Here is a 27,701-nt window from a genome sequence, read left to right as displayed (position 1 = left end):
ATAGAGCAGAATTAAGGACTCGTCAGCTGTTTCTGCCGAAAGTGGTGTCATCGTTCCATTTTTAACCAACCTATTGTGGTGCCAGTGGCTACTGACGCCTTGCTGGAATCGAAGTTTCTCGATGTAGTAAGAGCTTTGAAAATTTATGTCGCCAAAACGGCTCACCTTAGGAAAACAGAGGCTCTGTTTGTCTTGTATGCTCACAATAAAATTGGGGCTCCTGCTTCCAAACAGACTATTGCGCGCTGGATCTGTCATACGATTCAGCAGGCTCATTCTACGGCTGGATTGCCATTACCGAAATCGGTGAAGGCCCATTCTACCAGGAAAGTGGGCTCGTCCTGGGCGGCTGCCCGGGGGGGTCTAGTCATTACAACTTTGCCGAGCGGCTACTTGGTTGGGTTCAAACACCTTTGCGAAGTTCTACAAGTTTGATACCCTGGCTAATGAGGACCTCATGTTTGGTCAATTGGTGCTGCAGAGTCATCCGCACTCTCCTGCCCGTTCTAGAGCTTTGGTATAAACCCCATGGTTCTTGAAGTGACCCCAGCATCCTCTAGGACGCATGAGAAAATAGGATTTTAATACCTACCGGTAAATCCTTTTCTCTTAGTCCGTAGAGGATGCTTGGCGCCCGTCCCAGTGCGTACTGTATCTGCAGTTATTAGTTGTGGATACACACAGGTTGTTACGTTTATGATCAGCCTGTTGCTGATGTGGTTCATGCCGTTGACTTGCGTTGTGTTAAATGCCATGTTGTACGGCGTGCTTGAGGTGTGAGCTGGTATGTATCTCACCTTAGTTTAACTATAAATCCTTTTCCTCGAAATGTCTGTCTCCCTGGGCACAGTTCCTATAACTGGAGTCTGGAGAAGGGGCATAGAGGGAGGAGCCAGTTCACTCCCCTTTAAAAGTCTTAAAGTGCCCATGTCTCCTGTGGATCCCGTCTATACCCCATGGTTCTTGAAGTGACCCCAGCATCCTCTACGGACTAAGAGAAAAGGATTTACCCGTAGGTATTAAAATCCTTTTTTTTATTTTATTTTTTTACATGGTGTGTTGCGGGTTCAGACTCCATTTTTTCCACCTGTGGCTGCATGGGATCTTAACACGGTGCTCTCGGCTCTCAAGCAGGCTCCCTTTGTGCCTTTGGATTCTGCAGATTTTAAGTTTATTGAATGGAGACTGGTTTTTTTTATGGCCATTGCCTCAGCTGGGCCTGTTTCAGAATTGGGTGCTTTGTCGAGCTTTCCGACTTTTCTTCTATTTCATTACAATAAGGCAGTTCTTTGTACAGTTCCTACGTTTCAACCTAAGGTTTTTTCCACTTTCCACTTAATTCAGGGCATCATCTGTTCTGTGTTTCCTCCGGCGGTGACTTCCGGGGCCGTGATGATCTGGCTCTATTGTAGTGCGGCAAGGGGCTTCCACTGAGCAAGTCTGCCGGACTGCGACTTGATCCTCTGTCCACACTTTAGCTCATTTTTTTACTGTGTTCATGTCTTTGTTTCTGGCGGCGCCCACTTTGGGTGTACAGTTCTCCTGTTAGGCAGCCTCAGTGTTCCATCCCCTGGGGGCGGCTGTTGAACATCATGTGGTCCAGTGTCCCCCAGCAGCGACAAAAGAGAAGTGGTGATTTTTTGTGACTTTTGAATGCTTTTCTGTGAGTCATGCTGGGGGACACTGCGTTCACATTCAGTCGTGTAGTGTTTTGTTCTTGACGGTCTTCCCTACTGTTTTGCTTTCTCGTTATTATAACGGTTTCACTGAGTTACTGCTTCTCCTTATCAGGCTCTTAATTTTACTTGCCTGGTGGAAGTTGCAGAGGGGAGAAGCTCAGGTTTAAAGGGAACGTTTTTTTTTTTTAAATAAATTGGAGAAATCTGGGAAAATGGGAAAGGAGTTGTGGCTCCACACTAGGTCCCTTCCTTACCTCCAGTTCGGGTGTGGTGCACCGGGAAGGTGCCTGATGAGCGGGTTCGGTTTTACTCGGTTTTACTCGGTTCTCAAAACAGAACCTTATTGGCTATCCAAAACACGTGACATCCGTGAGCCATTAAGATGCCGTTTTGAGAACCGAGTAAAACCGAGTAAAACCGAACCCGCTCATCACTAGAAGGTGGTACAGCGAGAAAATAAAATTGTGTTTATTTTCTTAACCAACTACCTATGTCATTCATTGGAGCCACATCTGTCTATAATACACCAGATGTATGTGGGTTGGTGGTACTCCCCTGAGTCAGAAGTATAGACTACTACTGCTCGGAGAAATAAAGAAGACTCTTGTTTAAGGGCACTCTTGACTGCTGATTTAATATGTATTCGATATACAGGTATATTAAATGTAGGTTTGAAAGAGATGTTCCAAATGTGCTGCTTATTGAGTTTAAACCGTACAATTATGTTTACACATCACATATAATGTATAATTGTGCATTTGAAGTAACACTGTGAAAATGACTTAAGGCCCGTACACACTGGTTGATGTATCGGCCGTTCTCTTGAACGGCCGATACATCGCGGGACCGTCGGCCAGTGTGTACGGGCGATACGTCTGTGAACTCCGTCGTTCACAGACGTATCGCGTCGGCCGCGCAGCACAGCCGACAGCCAATATATCTAACGATATATTGGCCCGTCGCTGTGTGTTTACGGGGCGGTCGTCCGACCGCCCGTACACATGCTGCGGCGGCCGGCAATGATTGACAGGTGAACTGGGCGGGCGCGAGCGCCCGCCCGCCCAGTTCATGACGTCAGTCTCCCGACGGATCGGGCTGTGTGTATGCACAGCACACTGCCCGATCCGTACATAGATATATCTGCAGATCAATTGATCTGCAGATATATCTAATAGTGTGTACCCACCTTTACAAATCTCATCAATAAAACCCGTCTATTTTAGTACACATTGGCTTTGGTGAATTATAGTTTTGCACATCAAGGCGTAAATGCAAATAAAAATTGGACCTGGTTTATCAGAACACTTGTAATGGGTATCTGTATCCTTGGTTGCATAAGGTTTCAACTATTCTTCAGTTCTAAGCTTATAACAATACCGGTAACTTTTTTTAGTACGTTATGTACAGTGTGCTGTCTTTTTTCCACAGACTGTGAGTGAAACTATTTATTTTATCTCAAGAGCAGAAGAGACAGACATATATTAGTATGACATCTCCTGGGTCTGTTGTATATGGGAAACAGGCCAGTGTATCTGGATCTCTCTGTTAATGCTCTTTTCATACCAGGAGCAAAAGAGACAAGTGTAGCTCCTAATTGAAGTTTTGTATATGAGGAACAGGTCTTCTATAAAAAATGAACCGGTTCTTTTATAATTCGCATAAGTTTCTGATTCATAGGCAGATACTATCAGAATATATAACATGCATATTAACCCTTAGGCAAATGCATTTCACAAAAGCACATACAGTAATCTGGTAATAAGGATAAATGGCAGTATTTCTGTAGCGCTGGACAAGCCCCCAAAATAATGAGAACAGGGGTCATGGGGTCTGAGCGCCTCCCTCTTTTCAGTCCCGATTCAAAGTCTTAAGAAGTTGGGAGGTATGCATTATATGTGATGTGTAAGCATAATTGTATGTTTTAAACTCCTAGTTTAAGTACCAGCTCCTATAGCCCCAGCAACTCCCATGGTCCAGTGTCCTCCAGCATGACTCTGAGGAAAGGAATAAATGGTAAGTAACCAAAAATCCCCTTTTCTCTTACGTCCTAGAGGATGCTGGGGACTCCGTAAGGGCCATGGGGAATAGACGGGCTCTGCAGGAGACATGGGCACTATAAAGAACTTTTAGTATGGGTGTGCACTGGCTCCTCCCTCTATGCCCCTCCTCCAGTTGGATTTTGTGCCCTGAGGGGAGAGGGTGTATTACAGAGTAGCTCTCCAGAGTTTCTCTGAAAAAGAATTTTGTTAGGTTTTTTATTTTCAGGGAGCACTGCTGGCAACAGGCTCCCTGCATCGTGGGACTGAGGAGAGAGAAGCAGACCTACTTAAATGATAGGCTCTGCTTCTTAGGCTACTGGACACCATTAGCTCCAGAGGGAGTCGGAACGCAGGTCTCACCCTCGCTGTTCGTCCCGGAGCCGCGCCGCCGTCCTCCTTGCAGAGCCGGAAGATAGAAGCCGGGTGAGTATAAGAAGAAAGAAGACTTCAAAGGCGGCAGAAGACTTTAGATCTTCTCTGAGGTAACGCTGCGCGCCATTGTTCCCACACACTACACACACTGCAGGCACTGATGGGTGCAGGGCGCAGGGGGGGAGGGGGGGCGCCCGGGGCAGCAATAAACCTCTAGGACTGGCTCATATGAATATATAGCCTGCGGAGGCACTATATTTTATAATCCCCCGCCAGTATAAATAAATTTGAGCGGGACCGAAGCCCACCGCTGAGGGGGCGGAGCTTGATCTCACAGCACTGACCAGCGCCATTTTCTCCACAGCACACTGCAGAAGCTAGCTCCCCGGACTCTCCCCTGCTAAACACGGGTGCAAGAGGGCAAAAAAGAGGGGGGGGGGGGCTCTTGTAAGGCGCAGTGAGTGTATAGATTTATCTATATGATTATATAAAAGCGCTGTTTATTTAAATTTTGTTTCCAGTGTTATTGGCGCTGGGTGTGTGCTGGCATACTCTCTCTCTCTGTCTCTCCAAAGGGCCTTATTGGGGGAACTGTCTATATATATATATATATATATATATATATATATATATATATATAATCCCTGTGTGTGTGGGAGGTGTCTGTACGCCTGTGCCGGCATGTCTGAGGCGGAAGGCTCTCCCAGAGATGAGGTGGAGCAGACTATTGTGGTGTCTCCGTCGGCAACGCCGACACCTGATTGGTTGGACATGTGGAATGTTTTAAATGCAAATGTGACCTTGTTACATAAGAGATTTGACAAAGCAGAGTCCAGGGATAATACGGGGAGTCAATCATCACAGGGCCCTTCAGGGTCTCAAAAACGTCCCCTATCCCAAATAGCAGACACTGATACCGACACGGATTCTGACTCCAGTGTCGACTACGATGATGCAAGGGTGGCCAAAAGTATTCATTATATGATTATTGCAATAAAAGATGTTTTGCATATCTGTCCCTGACACGAGGGTACACATGTTTAAGGAAAAGAAACCTGAGGTAACCTTTCCCCCATCTCATGAGCTGAACGCGTTATTTGAAAAAGCTTGGGAAACTCCAGACAAAAAACTGCAGATTCCCAAAAGAGTTCTTATGGCGTATCCTTTCCCGGCTCAGGACAGGTTACGGTGGGAATCCTCGCCCAGGGTGGACAAAGCTTTGACGCGCTTATCTAAAAAGGTGGCGCTACCGTCCCCAGACACGGCAGCTCTCAAAGATCCTGCTGATCGCAGACAGTAAACTTAAAATCAATTTATACACATACTGGTGCTTTACTCAGACCGGCTATAGCATCGGCTTGGGTCTGTAGCGCGGTAGCAGCTTGGACAGATACCTTGTCAGCTGATATTGATACCCTAGATAGGGATACCATTTTGTTGACCTTAGGTCACATCAAAGATGCAGTCTTATATATGAGAGATGCTCAGAGAGATGTCGGACTACTAGGTTCAAGGGCCAAATACGATGGCGGTCTCGTCTAGGCGAGCACTGTGGACCCGCCAATGGACGGCTGATGCTGACTCAAAGAGGCATATGGAAGTTTTACCTTTCAAGGGTGAGGTTTTATTTGGGGAAGGTCTCGCGGACCTAGTTTCCACAGCTACCGCGGGTAAATCTACCTTTTTGCCTTTTGTTCCCCCACAGCAAAAGAAAACTCCACAGTATCAGATGCAGTCCTTTCGGTCGCATAAGTCCAGAAGAGGTCGGGGCTCTTCCTTCCTCGCCAGAGGTAAGGGCAGAGGGATAACAGTGCCTGCTGCGGCCAGTTCCCATTAACAGAAGTCCTCCCCGGCTTCTACTAAATCCACCGCATGACGCTGGGGCTCCACTGAGGGAGGCCGCACTGGTGGGGGCACGTCTTCGACTTTCCAGCCACGTCTGGGTTCAGTCGGACGTGGATCCTTGGGCGATGGAAATTGTATCCCAGGGCTACAAGCTGGAATTCGAAGAAGTGCCTCCTTGTCGATTCTTCAAATCGGCTTAACCAGCTTCTCCCCCAGAGAGGGAGATAATTTTAGCTGCAATTCAAAAGCTGTGTCAACAGCAAGTGATTATCAAGGTTCCCCTAACACAACAGGGGAAAGGGTACTATTCAACCCTATTTGTGGTCCCGAAAACGGATGGCTCAGTCAGACCCATTCTAAATCTAAAATCCCTGAACCTGTTCTTAAAAAGGTTCAAGTTCAAGATGGAATCGCTCAGGGCAGTCATCTCCAGCCTGGAAGGGGGGGATTTTATGGTGCCATTAGACATAAAGGATGCATACCTTCACGTCCCCATATATCCTCCTCATCAGGCATACCTGAGATTCGCTGTACAGGACTGTCATTACCAGTTTCAGACGTTGCCGTTTGGGATTTCCACGGCCCCGAGGGTGTTCACCAAGGTAATGGCGGAAATGATGGTGCTCCTACGCAGGCAAGGAGTCACAATTATCCCGTACTTGGACGATCTCCTGATAAAAGCGAGATCAAAGGAACAGTTGCAGAAAAGCGTGTCGCTCTCCCTGGGAGTGCTACAGCAACATGGATGGATTCTAAATCTACCAAAGTCGCTGTTGGTTCCAACGACTCGGCTATCTTTCTTAGGCATGATTCTGGACACAGAACAAAAGAAGGTTTTTCTCCCGAGGGAAAAAGCCCAGGAACTCCAGAAGATGGTAAAAGATCTGTTAAAACCGAAAAACGTGTCAGTCCATCAATGCACTCAAGTACTGGGGAAAATGGTGGCGACCTACGAGGCCATCCCCTTCGGCAGGTTTCATGCGAGGACGTTTCAGTGGGACCTTCTGGACAAGTGGTCTGGGTCCCATCTACATATACATCAGAAAATAACCCTGTCCCCCAGGGCCAGGGTGTCTGTCTTGTGGTGGCTCCAGAGCACTCCCCTTCTAGAGGGTCGCAGGTTCGGAATTCATGACTGGGTTCTGGTGACCACGGACGCGAGCCTCCGAGGATGGGGAGCAGTCACACAAGGAAGTAATTTTCAGGGACTGTGGTCAAGCCAGGAGGCTTGTCTACACACCAACATACTGGAATTGAGGGCCATATACAACAGCCTACGACAAGCGGAGAATATTCTTCGCGACCTACCGGTTCTGATACTATCAGACAACGTCAATCAGACAACGTCACAGTCGTGGCTCATGTAAACCGCCAAGGCGGGACAAGGAGCAGAGTGGCAATGGCGGAAGCCACCAGGATTCTGCGCTGGGCAAAAAATCATGTAAGCGCTCTGTCAGCGGTATTCATTCCGGGAGTGGACAACTGGGAAGCAGACTTCCTCAGCAGACACTATCTCCATCCAGGAGAGTGGGGACTTCATCAAGAAGTTTTTGCAGAGATAACAAGTCTTTGGGGACTTCCTCAAATAGACATGATGGCGCCACGCCTCAACAAGAAGCTTCGGAGGTATTGTGCCAGGTACAGAGACCCTCGGACAGTAGCGGTGGACGCTCTCGTGACACCATGGGTGTTTCAGTCGGTCAATGTGTTCCCTCCTCTTCCTCTCATCTCAAAGATAATGAGAATCATAAGACGAAAAAGAGTGCAGACAATACTCATTGTTCCAGATTGGCCTCAAAGGGCCTGGTATTCAGATCTTCAGGAGCTTGCTCACAGAAGATCCATGGCCTCTTCCTCTCTGGGAGAACCTGTTGCAGCAGGGGCCCTGCGTGTTCCAAGACTTACCGTGGTTACGTTTGACGGCATGGCGGTTGAACACCAAATCCTAGCTGGGAAGGGTATTCCGGAGGAAGTCATCCCTACTCTGATAAAGGCTAGGTAGGAGGTGACGGCGAAACATTATTTCCGTATCTGGAGGAAGTATGTTTCTTGGTGTGAAGCCAAGAATTCTCCTACGGAAGACTTCCACTTGGGCCGTTTTCTCCATTTTCTACAGACAGGAGTGGATATGGGCCTAAAGTTAGGCTCCATTAAGGTACAGATTTCGTCCCTTTCTGTATTCTTCCAGAAAGAATTGGCTTCTCTCCCAGAAGTCCAGACTTTTGTAAAGGGAGTGCTGCACATCCAGCCTCCTTTTGTGCCCCCAGTGGCACCATGGGACCTTAACGTTCCTAAAATCTCACTGGTTTGAGCCTCTTCAAACTGTTGAGTTAAAATTTCTCACTTGGAAGGTGGTCATGTTGTTGGTCTTGGCATCTGCAAGGTAGGTGTCCGAATTGGCGGCCTTGTCTCATAAGAGCCCCTATCTCATTTTCCATGTGGATAGAGCAGAGTTGAGGACTCGTCCTCAATTTTTGCCTAAGGTGGTGTCATCGTTTCATATGAACCAACCTATTGTGGTGCCTGTGGCTACGGGAGACTTGGAGGATTCCAAATCCCTTGATGTAGTCAGGGCCTTAAAAATGTACGTAGCCAGGTCGGCTCGAATTAGGAAAACAGAAGCTCTGTTTGTCCTGTATGCAGCCAACAAGGTTGGCGCTCCTGCTTCTAAGCAGACTATTGCTCGCTGGATCTGTAACACGATTCAGCAGGCTCATTCTACGGCTGGATTGCCGGTACCAAATTCGGTAAAGGCCCATTCCACTAGAAAGGTGGGCTCTTCTTGGGTGGCTGCCCGAGGCGTCTCGGCTTTACAGCTTTGCCCAGCAGCTACTTGGTCGGTTTCAAACACTTTTGCAAAATTCTACAAGTTTGATACCCTGGCTGATGAGTACCTCATGTTTGCTTAATCGGTGCTGCAGAGTCATCCGCGCTCTCCCGCCCGGTTTGGAGCTTTGGTATAGTCCCCAGCATCCTCTAGGACGTAAGAGAAAATAAGATTTTAAACCTACCGGTAAATCTTTTTCTCCTAGTCCGTAGAGGATGCTGGGCGCCTGTCCCAGTGTGGACATATTTCTGCATGACTTGTATATAGTTGTTGCTTACATAAGGGTTATGTTACAGTTAAGATTAGTCGTTAGCTGATACTGTTTTGTTCATACTGTTAACTTGTTGCGTATATTCCAGGTTATACGGTGTGATTGGTGTGGGCTGGTATGGTATGAATCTTGCCCTTAGATTAACAAAATCCTTTCCTCGTACTGTCCGTCTCCTCTGGGCACTGTTTCTCTAACTGAGGTCTGGAGGAGGGGCATAGAGGGAGGAGCCAGTGCACACCCATTCTAAAGTTCTTTATAGTGCCCATGTCTCCTGCGGAGCCCGTCTATACCCCATGGTCCTTACGGAGTCCCCAGCATCCTCTATGGACTAGGAGAAAAAGAATTACCGGTAGGTTTAAAATCTTATTTTTATTTAGTCACCGCAAAAAAAATAGTAACAACTTGTTACAGAACTGATCATACCATTTACAAATTGTCTCAAGATAAAAATAAAAAAGCAATTCATGATTATGATACAACTGCAATATAAGAGATGCGGTTATGTTACTGGTGCTCAGGATATTGGCGGTCAGCATGTCGACGCCGGGATCCCGAACACTAAAAATGCGGGAAGTCGGGATGCTGACCCACAGGGTCTATTCCCACTCGTGGGTGTTCTCGATACCAATAGAGTAGGACTAGAACCTGTGTCGAGCGCAGAGAGCCCGCAATGGGCTTTGTTGCGCTCGCCCCTCACCCCCCTGCCAGCATTTTGCTACAAATTTTGTTACATTTTTAGAAAGGGCATAAAGGCATATTTTCCATGATTGGCTTATCCGCTTCTTGCTACTCAAATAGATTAAAAAATCTAAGTACATATTGAAATGTGGTTATTTGCTTATATTTTCTGTATTCTTTCTACTTTGTTTCCAGAACTCTGGAAAAGCTGGGCCTGACACACAGAACAGTACCGCAGAGTTAATTAATGGATTGGTGCAGCTTGTCCCACAGACGAACATGCCCGAGATAGCCCAAGAAGCCATGGAGGTGAGGGATCTGGGTATTTTTATTGTTTAAGGCAAATTACATATACAGTATATCTCTTGCAAGAAATACCATTTATATAATTGTAGAAGGTCTGTCCCATGCACAGTGGTAGCCACACCACCCTCCCTCCCCAATAGCTTTTTCTGCCACAACGGAGACACTTTGTGACTGCATAGAGAAACGGAGCCAAGTTATTTTCTCTAACGTCCTAGTGGATACTGGGGAATAGTATATTACCATGGGGTATAGATCGGGTCCACTGGAGCCTGGCACTTTAAGAAATCAATAGTGTGTGAAGACTCCTCCCCTCTATGCCTCTCCCAGCAGACTCAGTTTAGAAAATTTGCCTAAGGAGCCGGGTGCTCTCCCGAGAGTTTTCTTCAGAAATTTGTTAGTTTGTTATTTCCAGGCAGCACTGGTCGGCAACCAGTCTGCCTGCGTCGTGGGACTCGAGAGGGCGATCGAGCCAGCACACACTATTTTCTCTAACGTCCTAGTGGATGCTGGGGACTCCGAAAGGACCATGGGGAATAGCGGCTCCGCAGGAGACTGGGCACAAAGTAAAAGCTTTAGGACTAGCTGGTGTGCACTGGCTCCTCCCCCTATGACCCTCCTCCAAGCCTCAGTTAGATTTTGTGCCCGAACGAGAAGGGTGCAATCTAGGTGGCTCTCCTGAGCTGCTTAGAGTAAAAGTTTAAATAGGTTTTTTATTTTCAGTGAGACCTGCTGGCAACAGGCTCACTGCATCGAGGGACTTAGGGGAGAGAAACGAACTCACCTGCGTGCAGAGTGGATTGGGTTTCTTAGGCTACTGGACATTAGCTCCAGAGGGACGATCACAGGCCCAGCCATGGATGGGTCCCGGAGCCGCGCCGCCGGCCCCCTTACAGATGCTGAAGCAAGAAGAGGTCCATAAATCGGCGGCAGAAGACTTTCCTATCTTCATAAGGTAGCGCACAGCACTGCAGCTGTGCGCCATTGCTCTCAGCACACTTCACACTCCGGTCACTGAGGGTGCAGGACGCTGGGGGGGGGGCGTCCTGGGAAGCAATGAATTTACCTTAGTTGGCGAAAAATACATCACATATAGCTCCTGGGCTATATGGATGTATTTAACCCCTGCCAGTTTTCCAGTAAAAAGCGGGAGAAGAGCCCGCCGTGAAGGGGGCGGGGCCTATCTCCTCAGCACACAGCGCCATTTTTCCAACACAGCTCCGCTGGTAGGAAGGCTCCCAGAATCTCCCCTGCATCCTGCAACTACAGAAACAGGGTAAAAAAAGAGAGGGGGGCACTTATTTGGCAAAATAACAGATATAAGCAGCTATAAGGGATAGACACTTATTGTAAGGTTGTCCCTATACATATATAGCGCTCTGGTGTGTGCTGGCAAACTCTCCCTTTGTCTCCCCAAAGGGCTAAGTGGGTCCTGTCCTCTATCAGAGCATTCCCTGTGTGTGTGCTGGGTGTCGGTACGTGTGTGTCGACATGTATGAGGAGGAAAATGATGTGGAGGCGGAGCAGAGTGTCTGTAACAGTGATGTCACCCCCTAGGGGGTCGACACCTGAGTGGATGTACTGTTGAAAATTACGTGACAGTGTCAGCTCTATATAAAAAAACAGTGGTTGACATGAGACAGCCGGCTACTCAGCTTGTGCCTGTCCAGACGTCTCATAGGCCGTCAGGCAGATGGCAGATACAGACGCCGACACGGATACTGACTCCTGTGTCGACGGTGAAGAGACAACCGTGATTTCCAGTAGGGCCACACGTTACATGATTGAGACAATGGAAAATGTTTTATACATTTCTGATAATACGAGTACCACCAAAAAAGGGGTATTATGTTCGGTGAGGGAAAAACTACCTGTAGTTTTCCTGAATCTGAGAAATAAAATGTGTGATGATGCGTGGGTTTCCCCCCGATAACAATTAATAATTTCTTAAAAAGTATTGGCTGCATACCCTTTCCCGCCAGAGGTTAGGCTGCATTGGGAAACACCCCCTAGGGGGGATAAGGCGCTCACACGCTTGTAAGAACAAGGGCTCTACCCTCTCATGAGATGGCCGCCCTTAAGGATCCTGCTGATAGAAAGCAGGAGGGTATCCAAAAAAAGGTATTTACACACATACTGGTGTTATACTGCGACCAGCTATCGTCTCAGCCTGGAGGTGCAGTGCTGGGTTGGCATGGTCGGATTCCCTGACTGGAAATATTGATATCCTAGATAAGGATAGTATATTATTGCCTATAGAGCATTTAAAAGATGCATTTCTATATATGCATGATGCACAGCGGAATAATTGCCGACTGGCATCAAGTATAAGTGCGTTGTCCAATTCTACCAGTAAAATGGTCAGGTGATGCGGATTCCAAACGTCATTTGGAAGTATTGCCTTTGAAAGGGGACATTTGGGGTCGGTCTTTTAGACCTGGTGGCCACGGCAACAGCTGGGAAATCCACGTTTGTACCCCAGGTCGCCTCTCAAAATAAGACGCCGTATTATCAGGCGCAGTCCTTTGTTGGCAAGCGGACAAAAGGTTCCTCTTTTCTGCTCGTGACAGAGGGAGAGGAAAAAGGCTGCAGAGATCAGCCAGTTCCCAGGAACAGAAACCCTTTCCAGCCTCTGCCAAGCCCTCAGTATGACGCTAGGGCTTTACACGCTCAGGCACGGTGGGGGCCCGTTCTCAATGAATTTCAGTGCGCAGTGGGCTCACTCGCAAGTAGACCCCTGGATCCTTCAGGTAATATCTCAGGGGTACATATTGGAATTCGAGACGTCTCCCCCTCGCCGTTTCCAAAAGTCGACTTTACCGACGTCTCCCCCGGACAGGGAGGCAGTTTTGGAAGCCATTCACAAGCTGTATTCCCAGCAGGTGATAATCAAGGTACCCCTCCTGCAACAGGGAACACGGGGTATTATTCCACACTATTGTGGTACCGAAGCCAGACGGCTCGGTGAGACCGATTCTAAAATCTAAAATCTTTGAACACTTACATACAGAGGTTCAAATTCAAGATTGAGTCACTCAGAGCAGTGATTGCGAACCTGGAAGAAGGGGACTACATGATGTCTCGGGACATCAAGGATGCTTACCTTCATGTCAAATTTACCCTTCTCACCAAGGGTACCTCAGGTTTATGGTACAGAACTGTCACTATCAGTTCAGACGCTGCCGTAGGGATGGTCCACGGCACCCCGGGTCTTTACTAAGGTAATGGCCGAAATGATGATGTTCCTTCGAAGGAAGGGAATTTTAGTTATCCCTTACTTGGACGATTCCCTGATAAGGGTAAGATCCAGGGAACAGTTGGAGGTCGGTGTAGCACTATCTCAGATAGTGTTGCGGCAGCACGATTGGATTCTCAATATTCCAAAATCGCAGCTGGTTCCGTCGACGTGTCTTCTGTTCCTAGGGATGATCCTGGACACAGTCCAGAAAAAGGTGTTTCTCCCGGAGGAGAAAGCCAGGGAGTTATCCGAGCTAGTCAGGAACCTCCTCAAACCGAGCCAAGTCTCAGTGCATCAATGCACAAGGGTTCTGGGTAAAATGGGGGCTTCCTACGAAGCAATCCCATTTGGCAGATTCCACGCAAGAACTTTCCAGTGGGACCTGCTGGACAAATGGTCCGGGTCGCATCTTCAGATGCATCAGCGGATAACCCTGTCACCAAGGACAAGGGTGTCCCTCCTGTGGTGGTTGCAGAGTGCTCATCTTCTAGAGGGCCGCAGATTCGGCATTCAGGACTGGGTCCTGGTAACCACGGATGCCAGCCTGCGAGGCTGGGGAGCAGTCACACAGGGAAGGAATATCCAGGACTTATGGTCAAGCCTGGAGACATCACTTCACATAAATATCCTGAAGCTAAGGGACATTTACAATGCTCTAAGCTTAGCAAGACCTTTGCTTCAAGGACAGCCGGTGTTGATCCAGTCGGACAACATCACGGCAGTCACCCACGTAAACAGACAGGGTGGCACAAGAAGCAGAAGGGCAATGACAGAAGCTGCAAGGATTCTTCGCTGGGCGGAAAATCATGGGATAGCACTGTCAGCAGTATTCATTCCGGGAGTGGACAACTGGGAAGCAGACTTCCTCAGCACGACCTCCACCCGGGGAGAGTGGGGACTTCACCCAGAAGTCTTCCACAGGATTATAAACCGTTGGGAAAAACTCGACAGGTATTGCGCCAGGTCCAGGGACCCTCAGGCAATAGCTGTAGACGCTCTGGTAACACCGTGGGTGTACCAGTCAGGGTATGTGTTTCCTCCTCTGCCTCTCATACCCAAGGTACTGAGATTGATAAGATGGTGAGGAGTAAGCACTATATTCGTGGCTCCGGATTGGCCAAGAAGGACTTGGTAACCGGAACTTCAAGAGATGCTCACGGAGGATCCGTGGCCTCTACCTCTAAGAAGGGACCTGCTCCAGCAAGGACCCTGTCTGTTCCAAGACTTACCGCGGCTGCGTTTGACGGCATGGCGGTTGAACGCCGGATCCTGAAGGAAAAAGGGCATTCCGGATGAAGTCATCCCTATCCTGATCAAAGCCAGGAAGGATGTAACCGCAAAAACATTATCACCGCAATTGGCGAAAATATGTTGCGTGGTGCGAGGCCAGTAAGGCCCGACGGTGGAAATTCGACTGGGTCGATTCCTACATTTCCTGCAAACAGGAGTGTCTATGGGCCTGAAATTGGGGTCCATTAAGGTTCAAATTTCGGCCCTGTCAATTTTCTTCCAAAAAGAACTAGCTTCAGTCCCTGAAGTTCAGACGTTTGTAAAAGGGGTACTGCATATACAGCCTCCTTTTTGTGCCTCCAGTGGCACTTGGGATCTCAATGTAGTTTTTTTTTTTTGGATTCCAAAAGTCACATTGGTTTGAACCACTTAAATCTGTGGAGTTAAAATATCTCACATGGAAAGTGGTCATGCTTTTGGCCCTGGCCTGGGCCAGGCGCGTGTCAGAATTGGCGGCTTTATCCTGTAAAAGCCCTTATCTGATTTTCCATTCGGACAGGGCGGAATTGCGGACTCGTCCTCAATTTCTCCCTAAGGTGTTTTCAGCATTTCACTTAAACCAACCTATTGTGGTGCCTGCGGCTACTAGGGACTTGGAGGATTCCAAGTTGCTGGACGTAGTCAGGGCCCTGAAAATATATGTTTCCAGGACGGCTGGAGTCAGAAAATCTGACTCGCTGTTTATCCTGTATGCACCCAACAAGCTGGGTGCTCCTGCTTCTAAGCAGACGATTGCTCGTTGGATTTGCAGTACAATTCAGCTTGCACATTCTGTGGCAGGCCTGCCACAGCCAAAATCTGTAAAAGCCCTTTCCACACGGAAAGTGGGCTCATCTTGGGCGGCTGCCCGAGGGGTCTCGGCTTTACAACTTTGCCGAGCAGCTACTTGGTCAGGGGCAAACACGTTTGCTAAATTCTACAAATTTGATACCCTGGCTGAGGAGGACCTGGAGTTCTCTCATTCGGTGCTGCAGAGTCATCCGCACTCTCCCGCCCGTTTGGGAGCTTTGGTATAATCCCCATGGTCCTTTCGGAGTCCCCAGCATCCACTAGGACGTTAGAGAAAATAAGAATTTACTTACCGATAATTCTATTTCTCATAGTCCGTAGTGGATGCTGGGCGCCCATCCCAAGTGCGGATTGTCTGCATTACTTGTACATAGTTATTGTTACAAAAAATCGGGTTATTGTTGTTGTGAGCCATCTTTTCAGAGGCTCCTTCTGTTATCATGCTGTTAACTGGGTTCAGATCACAAGTTGTACGGTGTGATTGGTGTGGCTGGTAATGAGTCTTACCCGGGATTCAAAATCCTTCCTTATTGTGTACGCTCGTCCGGGCACAGTATCCTAACTGAGGCTTGGAGGAGGGTCATAGGGGGAGGAGCCAGTGCACACCAGCTAGTCCTAAAGCTTTTACTTTGTGCCCAGTCTCCTGCGGAGCCGCTATTCCCCATGGTCCTTTCGGAGTCCCCAGCATCCACTACGGACTATGAGAAATAGAATTATCGGTAAGTAAATTCTTATTTTTTTATTTTTTTATTTAATAGTGAACCCGATCTATACCCCATGGTTCTATATTATTCCCCAGTATCCGCTACAGACTACGAGAAAAAGGAATTACCGGTAGGTAATAAATTCCTATTTTTTAAATTGCCTATCGTCTACTCATTGTTTTCCCCTATGAGGTAAACTATATGTCTAGGCTTCCAAATGGTCAACATATCTTGTGGTTAAATCCACAATCACTTATAACAGCTTTGGTAAATTAACTTTGTAACTTCAGGCAATTAGATAAATTAACTTAAAAGGGAAATAACACATTTTCCTGATTTATTTCTCTGTGAAATATAGGCATTGTTGGTCTTGCATCAGTCTGACAGCATTGAGCTTTGGAACCCTGATGCACCAATAGAGACATTTTGGGAAATAAGGTGAGTTAAACATGCTTTCCTTTACTGAAGGAATTACTGCTTGTCTTGCATTTCAGACTGGAAGATGAAACCCATGGTCTGTGAAATTTCTGCGTTTAACAGATTATCGTAAGTTGTCAGTTGGTTCAGTTAAAGGATGAAACTTGATTTCTGAGGACAGTTACAAGTGTTGCTTACTTACAAACAGCTAAAAAATGGGTATGGTGCTTAGGAATGCTGTATACGGTAGCAGTGTGTGGCTTCTTTGGCATGGATTTAATTTGCTAAAATAGATTAAATTTTCTGTGATGTGAAGCTGTTTACCATTGTTGTCCAGAGACTACTAAATCAGTGGAGTTTAGACTGCCAGTAGGCATAGTCGGCTGAAGGAAAGCATAAATGGAGTGTAGGATCGTGCCATACAAGTAACCATTATAAACAGGCACATGTAGTTTTATTTAAATGAAGGTATCTGGGACGGATTCATGTTCGGTAAAATAGCTAGCTCAGTTTATACACAAACTAGCACAGAAGTTTGTAAAACAAGAACATTTAGGTACCAGCAGTAGATTTTAGGTCAACATGGTGGCTTAGCAACCAATATGTTTACTCCTGAATTAATCAAAGGTATGACAATTGAAATGGATCTAATTATAATGTGGTATGTAGTTGTAAGTTGCTGCAGTAAGGTATTCTTTCATTTGGCTGTTTTTATTAGAAATAAACAATAGACCTAATGCATTTACTACATGGGTACATCACATTTAAATTGTACTGCCCTTTAGATGTTGCAGTATGTATTCTTTTCCCTTGCCACATTGCTTTATGTTCACTTTTATGTAAGTTCTAACATATTGGTAACATAGAAATATAGTATCCTACCGCCAGTATGGTACCACGTTTGCATGCTGCCACCAAGCCTTCGTTTCATAAGCGTATGCTGCATGAGTTAATAAAAATAATAGATGTTTCTTTATGATTAAAGGTGCTCTTTTTCCCCCCAATAGCTCACAAATGATTTTTTACATCTGTAAGAAATTGACGGGGCACCAGATGCTAAACAGCACAGAAGTCTTGAAATGGCTGCGAGAAATTCTGATCTGCAGAAATAAATTTCTACTTAAAAATAAGGTATTCATAGAAATCTGCTTTTTGAAATAATCTGAAGGTTATACTTGGAAGATTGATTAATTTAGTGTGGTGAATAAATTGAAGTCTACACTGTCACTAGTGGCGAGTAGCCGCTATCGCCTGTGTGACCAGTATTCTAGTTCTGTATATAATTTGTTTCTAATGAATGCCTTTGTTTTTATGACTTGTTTGGTTACTTAACCCAAATATGTCAGTCTTTCTTTCTGTGTGTACTAAGACAGATATTTGGAACCAGCTTAACATTCGCTTTATGGAGGAGCAGTACACTATTGAGACCTTTTTAAACGTGACTAAAAAGCTTCATTGGCAATGAAATAAGCATTCACAGCCCCTTTGTGTCTATGTCCCTTAGGAAAATGCTGCAGCTGGAAGTGGAATCCCAATATGCCGTCAAGCCCACACTAAACTGGAGGTTGCCCTGTACATGTTTCTCTGGAGTCCAGACATAGAGGCAGTTCTAGTGGCAATGTCCTGTTTCCGAAGCCTGTGTGAGGAGGCAGACATCCGGTGTGGCGTTGATGAAGTTTCTGTCCACAATTTCTTGCCAAATTACAACACCTTCATGGAGTTTGCGTCTGTAAGCAACATGATGTCAACTGGTAAGGATCTTTAGCGCCTTACTTTGTTTAAACAACAAAGAAGGCTACATGTATTTTGTCAAGAAAACGCTTTTTCCCTATAGATCAGAGGTTCTCAAACTCGGTCCTCAGGACCCCACACAGTGCATGTTTTGCAGGTAACCCAGTAGGTGCACAGGTGTATTAATTACTCACTGACACATTTTTAAAGGACCACATGTAGCGCTCATTATTTCAATTGTGATTCTGTGAGCAGACCTGCAAAACATGCACTGTGTGGGGTCCTGAGGACCGAGTTTGAGAACCTGTGCTATAGATGTTTAGATCTGGATAATGGAGGGAAAGGCTCTCTTTATTCTGATTCAGAGTTATTTATTGTGAAAGACTCTAGACTTCGTGTTTTTTATTTGCTCCAATCACTTTCTTTGGGATGCAATTATTAATGTTTTGCCTTTTTATAGCTGGCAGAATTACATAAATACATAATTGTAGAAAGTTTGCCTTTTCACATCAGTTTGTTATTCTATCTTTGTGTGCACGTCAGGCCGAGCAGCTCTACAGAAGCGAGTCATGGCCTTACTGAGGAGAATAGAACATCCCACTGCTGGAAACACGGAGGTGAGTCTCCTATCATCCTGTTAGCCGTTCACACAAAGGATACAGCTCATGTGTCTGTATATTATAATAAAGTACTACTTCATTTTTATTCTGTTACTCTTTAAGGCATGGGAAGATACTCATGCAAAGTGGGAGCAAGCAACAAAGCTGATTCTAAACTTTCCAAAGACTAAATTGGAAGATGGGCAGGTACAGTGTCAAGTTTCCAGATTGCTGTTTATTTTCATTCATTTACTTTTATTTTGTTGATTTGCTTTAATCTGTCTTGTAACTACAATACAATAAGTACAGTACAAATTGGATGAGTAATATTTAACCCTATATAATATAAAATATATACAGATATGTCGTCTTAGAACATTGCTGCAGTCATGCCAAACAGCCCCTCTCTTCACACCAGGTCCCGTGAGACTCAGCTAGCATTGGATGCCTTTTTTTTTTTACCAAAAATGTGACTAGGATTCACCAGGATTCATTTCATGTGCGACACTTTTATATATCTGTGCAACGAGTTTCTGAAGCTGTATACGCAGTACTACAGTGTAGCAGCCACAGCTTTTTTCCCAATACAAGATCTGTATACAGTCTTTATTAAACACAATATAGAGGTGTCCTATATCAAATTAACCAGGACAGGTGGAGAAGATAAACAAGTTTAGACTGATAGCCTATTAGCTGTGGTAAATTACCGTGGCTAATTACCGCTAACAGTGCTGTCCTATAAACCGCGATGCCAGTGCTCAACAGGAATTTTCTTTTGCAAAACCACATCCATGATGAGTGGGTCTTTTTTTTTTTTTTTTGCACAGTACTGTGGCTTTCTGCAGATTCTATGTATTTTTGTGCAATATAGGGTAATTTCCCACAAAAAACAGACAGGCTCTAATCAGATAGCCCAAACGACCATCAGGCTTTTATTGCGGTAAAAGATTTTTTTTTGCGTGACAAATTACCGCAGGTAATAGGATACCGGCCTTAGTTTGAACATGTACCATTTGAATTATGCATGTGATGGTACTATTCTCCCTCACCCAAAAGACCATGATGAATGACTTTCAAATGAACACAAGTTATGAAACAAAACCTTTTAATGTATTGTCATTATCATTTTGTGTGCCATAAGTAGACTGTTAAAGAGTTTAAACTTTGAAAATAGGATACATACAGATGTGTCCTCATATATCATTGCTGCAGTCACACCAAACAGCCCTTTTCGGCACGCCAGATTCCGTGAGACTTTGCTAGCGCCGGACATCTTTTTTTTTTTTTTTTTTTGTCGAAAATGCATCTTAGTTGCAAAACCATGCAGCTTGGACACATCATGACACACTGCTGATTAATTTGATACATGACATATATTGTGTGTGATTAAGGGGTATATTCAATTCATGTCGTATCCTTCCCGACGGAAAGGATCCGACATGCGAGTATTCAATGCCGCCGCCAAATCCGTTCCCGACATGCCAACCCGACTTTTTTTTAAAGTCAGATTGACATTGTCGGAAACGGGGCTAAAATCTGTCGGATTTAGCCGCGTTTCCGGCAACACGTGGATCGTGGCTAAAACCGCCGACCTGCGTGCTTTCCGACAATTCGGTAATTCCGACTTGTCGGAAAAAATGTGCCGGCAATGAATTGGTCGGAACCCCTTTCGACCTGAAACAGTCCGACAAGACGGCAGTTTCCGACTGAAATTGAATATATCCTATGTTTGTATGGTATCCGGACTCCAGGTTGACACCACTTAAGTCGACACCAGAGATGGGTCGACACGGACAAAAGGTCGACATGGGTTTTTCACCATTTTTTTTCTTAATTTTTTGAACTTTGTCATACTTTATGATCTACGTGGACTACAATTGGGAACGGTAACCATGGCGAGGGGACACGGTGCACTAATTGGGGTTCCCAGTCACTGTATGAAGAAAACAACACCAAAACAGTAAAAAAAACAAAAAAAAACCTCTTGTCGACCTTTTTCCATGTCGACCTTGTACATGTCGACATTTTGGCTGTCAACCTAATGTGTGTCGACCTAAGTGGCGTTGACGTAATTGGTGTCAACCTTAAGTCCCAGACCCATCTGTGTATGGAGTACAACGGATATTGCATTGGAAAAAAACTGCTGCATTGTAGTACTTCATACACCGATTCAGAGGCTCAGTCATACACAGATATGAGTGTTGTGTATCAATTTAATCAGCATAATTTCCTGATGCATCCTAGCTGCACAGTGTTGCAAAAAATGACTCCCAATTCTAGCAGTCTCAAGGTACCTGACAGCGAACTCATGTCAGGCATTTCTAACTGCATGACATAATCAGGCTAGTTGTATGAGGACACATCTGTATGTTTTTCAGTAACTTTGTTTCTCCGAATATTTACATGTATAAATATAAGTGGGATGTGTTTTAGTCATTCAATGATTTGTAGATATTCTCAGTAGGAGACACTGATACTTGCATATATCTGTATAGATATGGGTTAAGAGTCGCACTTAAAATGGCTAATGGTACACGGAGAGAATGCCTAATATATTCTTTCCCCCATACATGTCCTTTGTTATGAGTCATATCTACATAAAGCGTCATAAACTTCAGCTGTCAATCTATCTACCTTAACCTACCCTTTCAGGAAAAAAAAAAATGGTGGAGATTGATGAAAACATACAAATGTGCAGAAGTCTCTAAACTGCTGACACCCTCCCTGTTGTTTTTCCTCTCATTTAAAATGTGAAACATGAAATTTAAAGACAAGGGTATGAATGGTTAGAAATGTGATGCTTTCTGAGCTGCAAATGGTGATTGCAAGTCAAAACTCATGTAATCTGTTCACAGGTTACGGAGAGCCTTCATAAGACCATTGTGAAGAGACGTATGTCTCATGTAAGCGGAGGAGGTTCTATAGATCTGGCTGACACAGACTCTCTACAGGAGTGGATTAATATGACTGGTTTCCTTTCTGCTCTTGGTGGAGTCTGCCTGCAACATCGCAGTAATGTGGGACTGGTGACTTACAGTCCACCCATGGGCCCTGTTAATGAGCGCAAAGGCTCTGTTATATCAATGGTATCTACCGAGGGCAATGCAGAAACCCCTGTCAGCAAGTTTCTTGATCGGCTTCTCTCTTTGATGGTCTGCAACAATGAGAAAGTTGGTATTCAGATTCGTACAAACATTAAAGACTTGGTTGGTTTAGAGTTAAGTCCTGCTTTGTATCCAATGCTCTTTAACAAAATGAAGAACAACATCAGCAAGTTCTTTGACTCCCAAGGGCAGGTAATAAAAATTTACTATTTAAAAGTCTAATGTGTGTTTAGTTTGTGTATGTTGTTATCTGATATGTTGCTACAGGGGTCCTGTAGTGCTGTACAAAGGGGACAAAACATTCAACAAGGTTAAATAATATACAAGTTTAGAAATAAACTTCTATACACAATCCCACAAATGCAACACACAGCTTAATTACGTACAGATGTAGCCATGCTCATCTTGCGCCATGTTGCATCACGGCATGCTGCATGGCGTGCCAGGCTGCGACTATTCGCAGATGGTGATCACTTCATTAATTCCTTTAGGAAGAGAGGACCCAGTTTGTATGAGCTTACATTCTAGAGGGCGTGTGGGAGGAGCAGAGTTGGATACTACATATTCTGTAGCATTAGGAGGGAGGATGGTAGACTTGAATGAAGAGATGAGAAATGTGGTCACGTTTGGATATTATTCAGTCTAATTGAGTGAGGGAAGGCATTCCATTGGTAGGATGCAGCAGACGAGAAATTCTGAAGTGAGCAGTCATGAGCAAAATGAGAGAGAGAGTACGTTTGTGTGGAAATGAGACTGAAGATGTCGAGAAGGTACAAGTTGGTGTATGTGACTAGTTTGACCTTGATTCTGAATAAGAAAGGAAGCCAGTGGGGAGGCACAGACAGCAGCATCATAGGTGGAGTGAGGAGAGAGGAAAATTAGGTGGGCAGCAGTGTTTAGGTTAGACTGAAGAAAAACTAGACCGGAGGGCTGAAAACTGGTGAGAAGGCTGCGGTAATGGAAGCGAGAGGAGGACATGAATGAGAATTTTGGTCGCCTCCAGGGTGAGAGAGAGCCTGATCTAGGAGATGTTAGAGGTTGAAACGGCAAGATTGGGAAAGGAACTGATTGTAGGAGGCTAAATAAGAGGGCTGGGTCTAGCATAACACCCTGGCAACAGTCATGGGAAACAGTAGAGAGGGCTATTGTCAACAAAGAGTGGAGGGTATGTTTAAGAAAGTGCTGAGTCACCAAGTGATGAATTCGCTGATTAACAACTGGTGGTTGACTCTTGGAGGACACTGACGGAAGGGGTAGAGGAGGGTAAGTAGAGGCAGGTATAAATACAGAGGAGGAGCGGCTAGACAAGTAGGTGGTGAACCATGAACACTGTGTCACAGAGGCTGATGGAGTATAAGGTTTGCAGGAGATTGGGCAATCAGTGGTGTGAAATTTTGTCGTGAAGGCATTTAAACTTGTTAACTCTGGTTTTGCTCTTTTCCTAAAAGGTAAAAGTTAAATTTGTCTGGATCCTGCTTATACATATTATTTGCATTTTAGGTCTTGCTCAATGATACCAATACCCAGTTTGTTGAACAGACAATTACCATACTGAAGAACTTGCTTGATAATCATACAGAAGGCAGTTCTGAACACTTGGGACAAGCAAGCCTTGAGACCATGATGCTAAATCTTGTCAGGTAATTACATAATTAACAACACTGCTTACCTTTCAATGGTTACTTAGTGCAAAATGTTCCGATAATATATCCTATTTAACCTTAATATTTGAGTTCCTAACTGTAGTCATTGTTCCATTGGTATTTTAAATCTTGATAGCTTAAATACTACTTGTAGTGGCACCAACGTGAGCAGTTCAGTAGTTCATTCGTAATACCACCTTTCTGTTTATATATACTGTAGCTACTTGCTATAGAAATATGGTGTGTTGCTTGAATTGGTCAGGACTGAATGTGAATTAAGCAGTGTTTTAAAACTCATCGATGGTCAAAGAATATTTTTGTCACTCAGTGCTGGAGGGAAGAGCTTTAGAAGACCATATTCACCCCAAAAAAGTACATGTTCAAGTATCTTATGTGCTATAGCATGGTAACCTATGTGTTTATAGATTTGAGTGTTAAGATAACATTTTATATTAAATCAGCTTGTTTATATGTGTAATTTGAATTTGCAAAACATTGTGCTTCTAGATATGTTCGTGTACTGGGGAACATGGTGCATGCCATTCAGATCAAAACAAAGCTGTGTCAGCTGGTAGAAGTGATGATGGAACGAAGGGATGATCTTTCTTTCTGCCAAGAAATGAAGTTTAGGTGAGAATTTCCTTTATATTTACTGAGGAAGCTTTTTAAATGGCATAACTAACGTGCGCAGTGTCCATTTTACTGGAAAAAGAAGACTATTATTATTGTTATGTCCTCCTTTACCCATGATACTGGTGTCCTACAGCTAAGTTGGGATCATCACTGTTGGGATGCTGTGGTCGGTCATGTGCCTGCCAGCATCCCATATGTATCCCCCGTGAGAGACTGCTAGTGTAGGACTTTCTTTTTTGCAAAAAAAGTGTGTTATCTGTGCATCTGAATATGCTACGATGCAGCAGCTTTTTTTCTGTATCAGGTTCCTTAGTGCTTCATATACAACCTCAGTCGCACACACAGATATACAATTGTTGCATATCAAATTAATCAGAATTGTCTTGCTGCGTCGTAGCCTCATCGCATTCTGACAAAGGCCAGTATACATGGCACTAGAGGCACCCGAAGCATGATCATTGGTAAGCAGCAGTCTGAGCTGCGATAACACATAGGATAGGGAACTTCTCCTGGATCCCGTGTATTATCGCCTGATAGCGGGTCCTTTTTCGGGTAATAAAAACGGCCTATAATTATGACTATCAGCCAAACATCTGGCTTTCAGGCACCTAATTGGATACACTCCCAAGACACGATTTCGTCAGCACATTCGCGACGGGCATCTCCCGCTATATGGCATATTGAGGCTAGATGTATAAGGACATCTGTACATCTCTTATGCCCCGTGGTTCTCAAACTCTGTCCTCAAGGCATCCTAACAGTTCACGATTTAAAGATATCCATGGCTGAGCACAGATAGTTAAATCAAATTGACTTAGGTACTAATTAAGTTGCCCATGCATGGTTATCCTCAGATTCTGGACCGTTAGTGTGCATAGATGACCGAATTTGGGTACCTCTGTCTTAAGCCCATTCTGATTCAGAGGTTATGTATTGATCTTTATTCTTTTCTGTTCGTTTAGAAACAAGATGGTGGAGTATTTGACTGACTGGGTAATGGGAACATCTAATCAAGCTGCAGATGAGGATGTCAAATGCCTTACAAGGTATTTGGTTATCTTTATTCTTTAGTTATCTTTTTTTCCATGCCAGTGTTTTGTACTCTGTGAAGGTCTAATAAATTATCGTCTTCCTGAACAGAGACCTGGATCAGGCAAGCATGGAGGCTGTGGTATCTCTTCTTGCAGGGTTACCTCTTCAGCCAGAGGAAGGAGATGGAGTAGAATTAATGGAAGCCAAATCCCAGTTATTCCTGAAGTATGTGTAATGTGTAACTTATAGTAGCGTAACCATAGCTTACATAGTTAGCATCACAATTTGGTATGTTTAAATTTTGTCACGACTCTTGCATAAAAATAAACTGAATTAAGAGAAGCAGGCACGCTTGTAACATTTTATGAGTCCTGTGGGTTTCACAAAAACATAAATTGTTAAGTATAACTTACCAGTTCTGTTTCCCCAAACCACTACTTCTTATTTTCCCAGGTGTTCATTTTTAGTTGTGGTTATTACTGTGTATTTATACTTGCTGTTCTTAGGTCTTGTGTTAGAAGACTTGTATATAGAAAAGTAATTCTCTCTAGATAGTTGATGAGGGTGGCTGTAATAGTGTGACCAGCGGTCAGGAGACCACCTGAATCCCGACCCCTGAAAATACCGACAGTCGGCATGCCGACTAACAGGGGCTGTCTCCACGACCTCCGTAGAGTGGTAGTAGAACCAGTGGCGACCGGCGGGATCCTAAACGCTGGTCACCCATACCCAAACCGATGAGGGAACATATTTTAGGCACCTTACATTTCTGAAATACCCCAAGAAATCTAAGTATGATCACTGTGCACTTTGACATAACAGGTTTGGGGTGATAAAAGCAGGCCACTCTACTGCTGCTTTAGTGTTACATGACAAAATTACTATGGTTTCCTAATTAGGAATGGGCAGATTTTTTACAAGACTAGGGGGCATATGTGTTATACCCGCACATAACGTGTGGTTATAACGCTTACTGCTTCGCCTCTTTACCGATTTCAAACCAGGAAGAGGTATCAACAAGATGTATTAACATCTCAAATGCTAGAGCGGGGGAGTAAAAACTGCCTCCTTCGGTGATCGATGCCAGACCCCCCTCGCGAGAGTAGCGAGATCTCGCGCATGCCTAGTGAGCTGGCCCGAGGAGAGACACAGCACGTATCAGCACTAGGCTAACGCGCTGTATCTCTCCCCTGGCTCGTGAGATCTCGCTACTCTTGTATCACGAGATCTCCTCTGCAGTCCGGAGCCGCCATCTACCGCAGCCAGGGACAAAGCTGTCCCTGTTGTGGTGTATGGACAACGACACATGCAGCTGTTAAAATCGATAGCTGCAGGTTCCGGAACGGTCAGTGCCAATGTATGACTGTTGAAACATTGCCGATGTCCCATTATACAGCGCACATCTCTTTCTTCGAGCAGTGTCAGTGCACAATACCACACTGATACTGCTTCTTCCACATAACGATCCTTCTTCCATCCACCCCTAGGTGTCTTAATTACCTAGATCATTCCAATGATATTGCACCATATAAGTAGAAATATTTGCTTATACACTTCCATTATCTGTTTAGATATTTCACCCTTTTCATGAACTTGCTGAATGACTGCAGTGAGGTGGAAGACGATGGCACCCAGACTGGTGGTAGAAAGAGAGGCATGTCACGGCGATTGGCTTCCTTAAGACATTGCACAGTCTTGGCTATGTCTAATCTCTTAAATGCCAATGTGGATAGTGGCCTTATGCACTCAATAGGTGAGTTTTTGGCAGTAATTGAAAGCACTTAGTGAATATCCAGTTTCTGATATATGTGTGGTATCTTTTCTCATCGCTAAACATTCTCCGTTTTTAGGTCTTGGTTACCATAAGGATCTCCAGACAAGAGCTACATTTATGGAAGTGCTAACAAAAATTCTGCAGCAGGGAACAGAGTTTGACACATTAGCTGAAACTGTCTTGGCTGATCGCTTTGAGAGACTGGTGGAATTGGTCACCATGATGGGTGATCAAGGAGAATTACCTATTGCCATGGCTCTAGCCAATGTGGTTCCCTGCTCCCAGTGGGTCAGTTATATTTGTTATTTCTTTATATTTTCGACATATTATGAAAAGCTGTAACAAATGTATTGTGTTTAATCATTAGAAATAATGTTTGATTAAATCTGCAGTTATGTCTTTATTTTATATTGCTAAATGTGTTTAAGAATTGGGTGCATATGTAGCTTCGCTGCACCGTTTGTTTTTAAGCTAAAAAAATAAATGTATGTATTATATAAGATCTACCTACAGTATATGTTGCACAGGGTCTGTAGTTTATTCCTAAATACATTTAAGATGAAGATGAGATTCTTGAGCCTTATGATGGCTACCGGTTTTTGTAACTAGAGCTGGCGCACTTTCATCCAGTAGCTTATTGCTGTTTTTTTTAAACTTTAAAATTGGCGCCATTTTTTTAAATTATGTTTGGCACGGTTTATCAAGAACAGTCGCCATCTTGGCAAATCTGCCC

The 27,701-nt window shown here is 44.7% G+C and overlaps 1 protein-coding gene across 9 annotated transcripts in view; it reads left to right on the top strand.

Moving 5' to 3' along the window:
• Positions 1 to 27,701, top strand: part of NF1 (neurofibromin 1) — a 738,710-nt gene that overhangs the window by 350,167 nt on the left and 360,842 nt on the right. For all 9 annotated transcript variants that reach the window (XM_063953658.1, XM_063953661.1, XM_063953657.1 and 6 more), the window contains 13 exons: positions 9,907 to 10,020; positions 16,394 to 16,473; positions 17,460 to 17,583; positions 17,957 to 18,203; positions 18,727 to 18,800; positions 18,906 to 18,989; positions 21,638 to 22,078; positions 23,387 to 23,526; positions 24,037 to 24,159; positions 25,125 to 25,208; positions 25,303 to 25,419; positions 26,766 to 26,947; positions 27,045 to 27,256. In XM_063953658.1, the coding sequence (XP_063809728.1) occupies positions 9,907 to 10,020; positions 16,394 to 16,473; positions 17,460 to 17,583; positions 17,957 to 18,203; positions 18,727 to 18,800; positions 18,906 to 18,989; positions 21,638 to 22,078; positions 23,387 to 23,526; positions 24,037 to 24,159; positions 25,125 to 25,208; positions 25,303 to 25,419; positions 26,766 to 26,947; positions 27,045 to 27,256 (2,022 nt within the window). The remainder of the gene's footprint in view (positions 1 to 9,906; positions 10,021 to 16,393; positions 16,474 to 17,459; positions 17,584 to 17,956; positions 18,204 to 18,726; positions 18,801 to 18,905; positions 18,990 to 21,637; positions 22,079 to 23,386; positions 23,527 to 24,036; positions 24,160 to 25,124; positions 25,209 to 25,302; positions 25,420 to 26,765; positions 26,948 to 27,044; positions 27,257 to 27,701) is intronic.

The sequence above is a fragment of the Pseudophryne corroboree genome, chromosome 2 (assembly GCF_028390025.1).
Source record: "Pseudophryne corroboree isolate aPseCor3 chromosome 2, aPseCor3.hap2, whole genome shotgun sequence".
NCBI classification, from domain to species: Eukaryota; Metazoa; Chordata; class Amphibia; order Anura; family Myobatrachidae; genus Pseudophryne; species Pseudophryne corroboree.
This window is presented reverse-complemented; position numbering and strand designations above follow the sequence as displayed.